Source organism: Mastacembelus armatus, chromosome 13 (assembly GCF_900324485.2).
Source record: "Mastacembelus armatus chromosome 13, fMasArm1.2, whole genome shotgun sequence".
NCBI lineage: Eukaryota > Metazoa > Chordata > Actinopteri > Synbranchiformes > Mastacembelidae > Mastacembelus > Mastacembelus armatus.
The window spans coordinates 27340117-27351082 of record NC_046645.1 but is presented as its reverse complement, the minus strand read 5'-3'; the positions used below and the strand labels follow the sequence as shown (position 1 = coordinate 27351082).

The 10966-nt window shown below is 42.9% G+C and overlaps 1 protein-coding gene across 1 annotated transcript; it reads left to right on the top strand.

The window, feature by feature from the left end:
- Positions 1 to 7850: 7850 nt before the first annotated feature.
- On the top strand, positions 7851 to 10023 carry LOC113138495 (ras-related protein ORAB-1-like). Its single transcript, XM_026320986.1, has 6 exons — positions 7851 to 7867; positions 8410 to 8482; positions 8563 to 8658; positions 8790 to 8885; positions 8962 to 9093; positions 9790 to 10023. Exons 1-6 carry the CDS (start codon positions 7854 to 7856, stop codon positions 10021 to 10023), a joined length of 645 nt encoding a protein of 214 aa, XP_026176771.1. The 5' UTR covers positions 7851 to 7853.
- The last annotated feature ends 943 nt before the right edge of the window (positions 10024 to 10966 follow it).

The following is a 10966-nucleotide window of genomic DNA, read 5'->3' as shown; positions in this document are numbered from 1 at the left end:
ATGCAGTGCTGATAAGAGTGCTACACAGACATGTTCTGGTCAGTTTCAGAGCAGCGGCACATACAGTACAGGACAACGTGTGAATAGGAAGCCAGTGAGGTAACACAAATGAACGTCATGTGTTATTGAAGCTAAAGCAGTTGCCTCCTCCATTGGCTTGACTAATAACATTAGCTGCAAACAGCATGCACCATGTTCTACCTTTAATTACATTTGACCATATTTAGGTTTAGAAAGAGGCTCTCTGTGTTGTCCCCCTTTTTCCTGATACACTCAGATTCACTGTTGAGACAAAGGCTGAAGAGAAACTGGAAATTCCAAACTGGAGAGAAAAATCCAAGCAAATGCTGTACAGAAGAATAAGTTTTTGTGAAAGCAAAGTCTTACATCGCTGATGATACTGTTAGGCCCCGAGATCTCTGTTTCCTGTTTTTCCTTATTTTGGTTAGTTCCTGTCTCGTTCTGTGTTCCTTTCCCTGGCAGCCTTGTTCATTAGTTAGATTATGTTCACCTGCGTTCAATTAGTTCTTCAGTTCTGTGTATATATATGCCCTGTGTTCCTTTGTTCCCTGCCGGAGCATTATAGCGTGTAGCGTATGTGAGGCGTACCACAGCCTGTGTTTCCCGTTCCCGTTCCCGGTCCTGTCTGCCCGCCCGCCCGCCGAACAGCAGAGAACATTTTGTGTTTCGCCCGAGCCCTGGAGATCCAGGAAATAAAACCTGTTGTGCCCTGCACATCCTACCTCTCCTTCATCACCGACACCACACCAATAGCGTAACAGAATGCTCCGGCCCCATACGGACCCAGCGGACACCGACGGGAGGACGTCGGAGGAGAATTGGAGTGAAGGGCTCCTCCATGCAGTCGGCCGAGGATTATGTGGCGCCTCTGGTTTGGTGCGTCCAACAGGAGCGGGTGCTCTGGTGCTCCCTCCACGAGACGCAGAGGGAGAGAGTGCAGAAGGTTTTCGACCTTTTTCCCTCACTCCACACCATGCTAGAGGTATGTAGGGATTTGCCAGGCCCCTTCTCCTTGGCGAGACAGCTGTGTCCGACTCCCGGTCCTGGTCCCCGGCGTCCCAGCCGCCAGATTCCCGGTCCCCGGCGTCCCAGCCGCCAGATTCCCGGTCCCCGGCGTCCCAGCCGCCAGATTCCCGGTCCCCGGCCTCCCAGCCGCCAGAGTCCCTCCTCGCTGCTTCCCAGCCCGAGTCCCTCCTCGCTTCTTCCCCACCCGAGTCCCTCCTCACTGCTGTCCAGCCACCTGAACCTCCAGCCCGGCTACCTCAATGCTGGCGTCGCCGCCACCCTAAGGGGCAGAAGCCAGAGCCTCAGTGCGCCGACGAGGACATCCCCTCTGAGGCCCCCGTCCCAGTTCCTGAGCCTCAATGCGCCGACGAGGACGTCCCTGCTGAGGCCCCAGTCCCACAGCCTGAACCTCAGTGCGCCGACGTCTCCGTCCCCGTTGAGGTTCCACTGCAGCAGCCTGAACCTCAGTGCGCCAACGTCTCCATCCCTGCTGAGGCTCCACCACAGCTTCTGGCTCCTCAGCGTGCCGGCAGCGTTGTCCCCACTGAGGTCCAGTCCCAGTTTCCAGGGCGCCAGTCCCAGTCTCCAGGCGAGCCGCAGCAGCTCGCAATATTGTAACCGATATGAGCTGTACTTCCAAACTCAAATTAAGGTTAATTCTGAAATGTTTCCTGCAAGGATGATTGTTTATAAAATTGGACATAAAGACGTGCTTGTAGTACTCAAACTGGGCTGTTATCACTAAAGCAGTGGCCAGTTTTTGCTTCTTATCATAGTTGTTACAATAATATTAAAACTCCTCAACCAGGTTGAGATGTTAAAACTACTCAGTTGGGTTTAGGAATACACTGATTTGTGTTATAACTGTACAGGCACCACAGACGACCTGCGTGACACAGCTGCATTGTAACTGAAGATAACTACCTCCTGATCCACATGTGTCACTGACTGGATGAGCTTTGAATATTACGCTGCTCACAGAGGTCAGTTGTTAAACCATCTTCCATTCTTAGTTTGTGTTTGAAAGCAAAGGAGGTCTGTTTTGTTAACTGAACAGAGCAGCAGAAGCTCATTAGTAAAGTTAAAGAAAATTATGCTAAACACTTTCTCTCATATTTCACATAACTGTTGATTTTCTCCATATTTAGGTTAGACCATGATTTCTGTGCTGCAAGTGCTTGAATAAAACACACACTCATCACTCACTACAGGTGGGTATCATACCAATTAAAATAAATGGAAACTTGTCAGTGAAGGATTCAACAGATTAATATTGGAAATGATTCAAATCTCAATATAATTTGTGGGATACAGTTACATGAAGATGTATAATGCAACCACAAGGGGGCACAATCCAGTGTCTTCATGTGCCGGTCCCAAGTCCGGGTAAATGCAGAGGGTTGTGTCAGGAAGTGCATCCGACGTAAAATTTAAGCCAAATCAAACATGTGAATCACAAATATGACTTCCATACCGAATCGGTCATGGCCCGGGTTAACAACAACCACCACTGGTGCTGTTGACTTACAGGATGCCAGTGGAAATTGGACTACTGTTGGTTGAAGAAGGAGAGGAGGAAGGCATGTTCATAGGCAAAGAGAGAAGAGGAAGGTAGAATATGAAGACGTGGCAGAGGCCAAACAAAGGGCATATGAGGATTTGTACGATATGTTGGACACTAAGGAGGGAGAGGTGGATTTGTACAGGTTGGCAAGGCAGAGAAACAGAGATGGGAAGGATGTGCAGCAGGTTAAGGGTGATTAAGGACAGGGATGGAAATGTGTTGACAGGTGCCACAAGTGTGATGGAAAGATGGAAGGAATACTTTGAAGAGTTGATGAATGAGGAAAATGTTAGAGAGCACAGAGTAGAAGAGGTGACTGTTGTGGAGCAGGAAGTAGCAAAGATCAGTAAGAACGAAGTGAGGAAGTCGTTGAAGAGGATGAAGAGTGGAAAGGCAGTTGGTCCTGACGACATACCTGTGGAGGTGTTTAGGAGAGCTGGCAGTAGAGTTTTTGACTGGGCTACTTAACAAGATCTTGGAGAGTGAGTGAGATGCCTGAGGAATGGAGGTGAAGTGTACTGGTGCCCATCTTTAAGAACAAGGGAGACATGCAGAGTTGTGGAAACTGCAGAGGAATAAAGCTGATGGCACTTCACACAGTGAAGTTATAGGAAAGAGTAGTGGAGGCTAGGCTGAGGTCAGAAGTGAGCATTTGTGAGCACCTGTATGGTTTCATGTCAAGAAAGAGTACCACAGATGCAATATTTGCTTTAAGAATGCTGATGGAGAAGTACAGAGAAGGCCAGAAGGAACTGCATTGTGTCTTTGTAGATATGGAAAAAGCCAGGGTATGACAGGGTGCCAAGACAGGAGCTGTGGTTTTGTATGAGGAAGTCTGGAGTGGCAGAGAAATATGTTCGAGTGGTGCAGGACATGTATGAGAGCTGTAAGACAAGCCAAGACAAGGCAAGGCAAATTTATTTGCATAGCACCATTCATACACTATGCAATTCAAAGTGCTTTACAAGGCATGTAATTACATTAAAAGCATGGAAAAGAGCATCTAAAAACAAAGAGATTTAACATAAAATAAATTTAAATCAAATAAAGTAAATTAAAATAAGATGTAAAAGCACATTAAGAAAACAAGGAAGTTTGTTCCATAAGTGAGGAGCATAGTAACTGAATGCTGCTTCACTTTGTTTGGTTCTGGTTCTGGGAACACACAGTAGACCTGTCCCAGATGACCTGAGGGATCTGGAAACCTCATAGGGAACTAATACATCTTGAATATATTTTGGTCCACAACCATTTAGTGCTTTAAAATCTTTAAAATCTATATAAATTTTAAAATCTATCCTTTGACTAACGGGAAGCCAGTGTAGTGATCTAAGAACTGGTGTGATATGGTCCAGTTTCCTGGTGTTTGTAAGGACTCTGGCAGCAGCATTCTGGATTAGCTGCAGCTGCCTGATTGACTAATTGCTAAGACCTGTAAACAAGCCATTACAATAATCTAACCTACTGAAGATAAATGCATGAAGAAGTTTTTCTGCATGTTGTTTAGACACAAAACCTTTTATTATAGCAATGTTTTTCAGGTGGTAATAGGAAGATTTAGTGATGGATTTTATGTGGTTGTTAAAATTCAGGTCTGAGTCAATGATTACACCAAGGTTTCTGGCTTCATTTGTAGCTTTAAATGACATGGAGTCAAGGTGAGCAATGACCTTTGACCTTTCATTTTTGAGGCCAAAAACAATCACTTCTGTCTTGTCTGTATTGAGCTGGGGAAAATTCTGGCACATCCATTCTTTGACTTGATTAATACACTCGCATAATGAAATTAGAGGACTATAATCATGAGATGATACTCATATATAAAGTTGGGTGTCATCTGCATAGGTATGGTAGTCAATGTTGTAGTATTCCATAATCTGAGCAAGGGGCAGCATGTAGATATTGAATAAGAGAGGTCCAAGTATAGACCCTTGAGGAACCCCACATTTAATTTTTGTTCGCTCAGATTCGTAACTCCCACCCACATTTCTAGTCTATCAAGCAGCACATCATGATCAACTGTGTCAAATGCAGCACTGAGATCCAGTAGTACTAAAACAGAGGTTTTGGATTCATCATTATTCAAATGTAAATCATTTAAAATTTTAATACGTGCAGTCTCTGCTGTGGTGTGGTGTGTGCGAATCCAGACTGAAGTGCATTAAAAAGATTGTTTTGCACCATAAAACTGTGAATTTGTTGAAAAACTAGTTTTTTCAATTATTTTTCCCAAAAATGGAAGAGTTGATATTGGCCTGTAGGTACTTACTGCTGAAGCATCTAGATTAGGCTTTTTAAGAAGAGGTTTTATATCAGCAGTTTTTAATGCCTGGGGAAACTGCCCTGACTGAAGAGAACTATTGACAATCTGCAATACATCTGGAGCTAAGCTGTTAAAAACATTTTTAAAAAAATTTGTTGGTAAAATATCAAGGCAGCATGATGTAGATTTTAATTGTAGAAGCGTTTCTGCCAGAGCTCTGTGATCAAGGAGATCAAAATGTTCTAGATTCACCGGAAAACACGGAGGCACAGGTGATATTGTCATGTTCCTAGGACTGCAGCTAGATATAGTTTGTCTTATCTTTGACATTTTGTCTGTGAAAAAAGCTGCAAAAACCATTGCATGACTTTTTGGACAGCAGTTCAGAAGGAACAGAGGGTGCTGGGTTTGTGAGTCTGTCTACAACAGAAAACAATGTGCGGGCATTATTGCTGTTTCTATTGATAACCTCTGAGAAAAATGATTGCCTTGCATTTTTAAATTTTTGGTTATAGTTGTGAAGACTCTCTTTGTACAAGTCGAAATGAACCTGGAGTTTGGTTTTTCGCCACTTGCGTTCTGCCTGTCTGCATATTCTTTTCTGAATTTTAATCACTGTGGCATTTCTCCAAGGTGACTTTTTTCTTGCTGACAATACCTTGGTCTTAATTGGGGCAATGGAATCAACAGTCATAACTTTGGAGCTGAAACTGCTTACAAGATCATCAACAGGGGCTGATGGCATGGTTGGTGATGGTTTCATTTAAGTTTGTTTTACTTTCAATTTCCTTGAGTTGATTTTTACTTTTGTAGTTCATATATTTTTCCAGAAAATTTCATGGGGGATTCTTTTCTTTTATAAACATCACTCATATTCGGTTTTAGATGACTAGTTCAGTTCAGTTTTGACAACCATGCTCTTGCAGACACAACACCACGTTTTCACAGACACCCAGACACACAGATAAACAACAAACAGACACGCACAGTGACACACACACTGACAAACACACACACAGGGACCAGGGACTGTTGTAAAATAAGGGTGAATAGTGAAAACCACCTATTTATCTCTCAAGTCTCTTCGGACACACACTGACAAGAACAATGACCAGTTTAACACACACACACACACAAAAAGTCACTGGTGACAGAGTGAGGCTAGGTACATATAAATTTCCATGTAAACTAATTGAGTTGCTCCTAATTAATTCTACGGTGTCTTCTGAGTGGCACAAAACATGTCACCAGGTGTGACATGTATCTAATGCAGTCTAATATTGAATTACCTTGAGAAAGAGGTGTGTTTGGTGATCCTGTGTGGTATTTGGTACATTAACTGATGAAAATTAACTCTTTATTCACTGTTTGAATTTTGCCTTATTCATTTTAAGAAACCTCGACTGTCAATATAGAAATATTTGTTTCCATTTATTCCCGTCCAACATAAAAACCAGTTTGCATAGACCAAGAAACTTCATTACAAAAAATTTCAAAGGTTGCATTTTATTTTTAGTACCAAAAAATCAGTAATTTCCCCAATTTCCTCCGTTTCTACATTTTTATCTGTGGTTTTAATATTTAGAACAACAAATAATTTAGGTTTAAAATTCTTTTCTTTCTTTTCATTTTTCTCACTGTTCCTTTTGCTTTATATTCCTCTCTCTTTGTTAATTTCTTTCTTTATTTCTCTTTCTCTCAGTCCCTTCCCCCAATTTTCCCACCTCCCTGCTCCATCGGCAGCACCACAAAGCCGTTGCCTCTTCCCTGGCAACAGGCCGTTGTCAGGGCTCCTGACCCCTGACCCGATCACAGCTGCTCAGCCACAGCGTATCCCACAATCCCCTGCTCTCCACTCATTCCCGTGACCAGAGGGTCACACACGGGAACCAGCTGAGAATAGAACTGCATCACTTTTACTTTATCCTGTGTGTTTGAAAAGGAGGGAAGGAAACAAAGACAGGACAGGAAAGAAGGGCGGAGCTGCTGTTGGACTTCCACTTCAGGTCCTGGGAGAGTGTAGATCCCAGAAACATGAAGGTTTCCACTGCTGATACAGTGCTGCTGAGTGTGCTGAGGGGGTGTAGGGCAGGGGGCCACCTCTGTCACCGCCACTGTCCTGAGCACGTTCAGCTCCAGGTTGTTGGACCGCACCACAGGCCCAGCTGTTCAACCTCCCATCTGTACGCAGACTCATCACCATCTCGGATGAGACTGATGACCGTTGGACTCTCTGAGGTGCAAATAAACACCAATATTAATAATATTAAACACCAGTATATGAATTATGTACAAAATTAGGTTTGTTTTCCCTATTTTCCATCACATGTAGCTTTTTGCCATTAAACAATTTCTGTTCTGTCAATTTTACAGAGAAAGTGTGATGAACAAATACAAGTGCATGTACAGATGCACAAAAATGGAAAGCATTTGTTAATAAGTTCAACCTTATAGCTTCATAATAAGTAAATGTTGTGTTAGAGTTTGTTTCTGCTGCCCCCAAATGACTAAAAAAGGTCGGTGGGTGGACTTAAACCAGGCACGTTGGTGTTACAGGGTTAGATTGCTGGTTCACCATGATGCCCTATGACTGGTGGTTTAGAACTAATTCCTGATGGTCTGTTTGGGGATCTCGGTGCTGTGGCCAGTCTAGTCTTGTGTGATTAGCAGAGGTACAGTGTGGTGCAACTCAGCACAACAGTAACACCTGCACATGGAAGGTTTTAAAGTGACATTGTGTGTTAGAAGCTGCAGTGTATCTGTCTTTGCGGTGCGTGTCTCAGCTCCAGGTGCTCACTCTGGTGTAACCTGAGCTGCTCTTTATTAATAAATAATGTACCTGGACCAGTCAGCTCAGCTTATTCTGCCATTTCTCCTGCAAACGGACAAACACGCACACACAGTTCAGAACGCCACAGTGTCTGGGATAATCGAACTCTTTTCAGGTTCAGGATTCTATTTCAGGATTTTGGGATTTTTCCTGGAGCAAGTTTACTGATCATGAATCCTGAATAGTAAGTTTATTTTTAAACAGTCACTGCTGACATGGCAGGAGATTATTAGACCTTGTAACGTCACGGTTTTCCAACTTTTAATTAATGGATGTCAGATCGAGATATAGTAGCCTACTGATATATCGTAAGCATTAAACATTATATTATTATTAAATGTAATATTTATATTACTGTGTGCCCCTAAATCTGACACACTGCAACTTTAAGGCTTTGGGTCTTTGTCAAGAAAAATTGACTTGACTTTACAACAAAATGACACATAACGACGTGTGAACACTTTTTGTGTACCAAAAAGTCATTCATTGTCAACATTCAGGCTTGGACACTTCTTGGCAGCCATGTTGACTCCACAGCTTAGCTGTATAATAACTCATGACTTCACTGATAACACTTAGTTTAACATATATAAACCCACTCTAACAGCAATCTGCTTTCTAAGGTTTCAGTGTGACATTTGACATTTTGTGCATTTATCTACCTAACAACAGCCATGAACACACCCTGTTCCCACTCTGTATACATCTATGTGTGTCCTCTGCCAGTGACTACCTGTTCAAACTTCTTCTGATTGGTGACTCTGGAGTCGGAAAATCATGTCTGCTAGTGCGGTTTGCGGTAGGCACGTGAAACACATGAACTTTATTTTAAACACTCAGCTGCTGGTTGCTGATCATACACTCCTCACCCCCTCCCAGGATGACACCTACACTGAGAGCTACATCTCCACCATTGGAGTCGACTTCAAGATTAGAACCATTGACATGGATGGGAAAACGGTGAAACTGCAGATTGTAAGCAATTGTTTACCAGTCAGGATGTTCAGAACGATGTTATTAAGAAACCCCATTTCCTTTGTCCAAACTCCTGAAAGCCAAAACGTGACATAAAATGTGTGATTTCAAAGTGTCTCACTGTTCCTCAGTGGGACACAGCAGGTCAGGAGAGGTTTCGAACCATCACCTCCAGCTACTACAGAGGAGCTCATGGTATCATCATCGTCTATGACGTCACTGAGCAGGTCAGTGTGTGTTTTCATCCACAACATTATAGAAGAGTCTGCACATTAACTTTTGTGCTTCTCCTTTGCTCCTCAGGAGTCCTTTAACAATGTGAAGCAGTGGTTGGACGAGATTGACCGTTACGCCTGTGAACACGTCTCCACCCTGCTGGTGGGAAACAAGGCTGACCTTGTTAGTAAGAAAGTAGTGGATGCTGCCACTGCTCAGGTAAGAGGCTCTGCTTAAACGTACCTCCTCTAAACCCTATTAAACAACTGCGATGCTGTAATGCTCATTACACCAGAAAACAAACCAGGAGCTTGCTCCTTATCATCTATAGGACAAAATGTGTGATTTCTCTTTGAATCAAATCCTGCAGATATTCAAACTGGCTTTCTGACATGCATTGAATTAGCTTGTCTTGCATGCTATCTTGGCACTCCTTTTAAATTGCAGCTGACAGTAACAGGGATTCAGTCACTACTTTTAGAGATCCGGTCATGAACTGACAAGTTGGGCAAGGTTTGACCATGAAAAACCAAAGTAGATTTTGGCTTTGGGAAAGTTTCAGCTTCCCCTAGTACAGAAGGAAGCATTATCTGTTGATTTTTGACACAATGTCATACATAATTTAAACTCATAAACTGTGATGCTCAGGTATTATTTTAAAATACCCACCACTGACAATAATAAATTGCTTACATGTCAATTCATTAAAAATGTAAGACTCAGAGGATCAATTTTCATAATGAGCGTTAATGAGTTCCTTTAATTGCTAATGTAAATGCAGATGTTCTATGTAATGATTGTTTTAGTCTCTGGTGTTCATTGATTGTGATGTTTTTCATATAAGTAGTCTAGTTTTGGTTATTCGGTTGCACTTCCACTCCCTGCTGCCTTCTCCTCTCCCTCCCGTATCTCCAGGACTTGGCCTCGTCTCTGAAGATCCCCTTCCTTGAGACAAGCGCTAAGAGCTCTGATAATGTGGAGAGGGCCTTCCTCACCATGGCTTCTGAGATCCACAAGCGCTTGGCCAGTGAGGGAGGGGGAATGCCAGGAGAGTCGACACAGGTCAGGGCTCACAGTGCCAAGATCAACAGTGCCCCCTTGTGGCTGGGAGGGGAACAACAGACACGGGAGGCCAGTAATTGCTGCTGAGCAGGAGGCAACAGCATTGATCTGACTACAATGAATTTACTGTTCAAAAGAGAGATGTGTCATTTTAAACACATCCTCCTGCTTAGTTTCAGGACTGTGTGTGTCTTTTGGACACACAGTGTCAGAATTTGGACAAGTGCTGTTGAACTAAAACATAGACTTTCAGGAAGGGTAGCGTCACAATATATTTTTGAGCATGATAGTGTAATATTATGGGATTTCTCACTTCATTAAAAAGCAGAGACAAACAATTAAAAAAATTTAAAGGTCAAAACAAATGATCCACGAACATTTTGGATAAATCTATAAACATTTAACTCAAGATAAGACAAGTTATGTAGTTTTGGATTTTGTTTTCCCTTAACAATAAAAAAACTTTATTTAAAAACTGTATGATGTGTTTACTTGTGTTATCCTTGACTAATATTTAAGTTTGTTTGATGATCTGAAACATTAAAGTGTGACAAACATGCAAAAAAATAAGAAATTAGGAAGGGGGCCAACACTTTTTCACTCCACTGTTGTCATGGCTCGGTCGGACACTCCCGCCTATCCGGTAAGACGTTCCAGTTCACCTGACTTTTAATGAGTAATTAGACTCACCTGTCCATCGCTCCTCAGTTCCCATAAAGACGCCTACCTCCCTGGAATACATGTCCGATCTCGTTAGTGACTGCCAGGCTAAAGTCTACGCTGTGCTTGCCGCTATTCGAAGGACTCTACCCACACGACCGGATCTCCCGTGAGTTTCCTGCTACCATTCCTACCTGGTGTTTCCAGCCCTCTGCTTCCTCTGATCTCCAGACGCCGTCTCTTCTCCGCGATCCTGTCCGCTGCAAATAAAGTCTCCTAAAAAGCCTCGATACTCTGTGTCCGTAGTGACTGATAACAGAAGATCGGACCAAACAGATTGACAGGATGAGTTCTCCTGATCCTTTTCAGG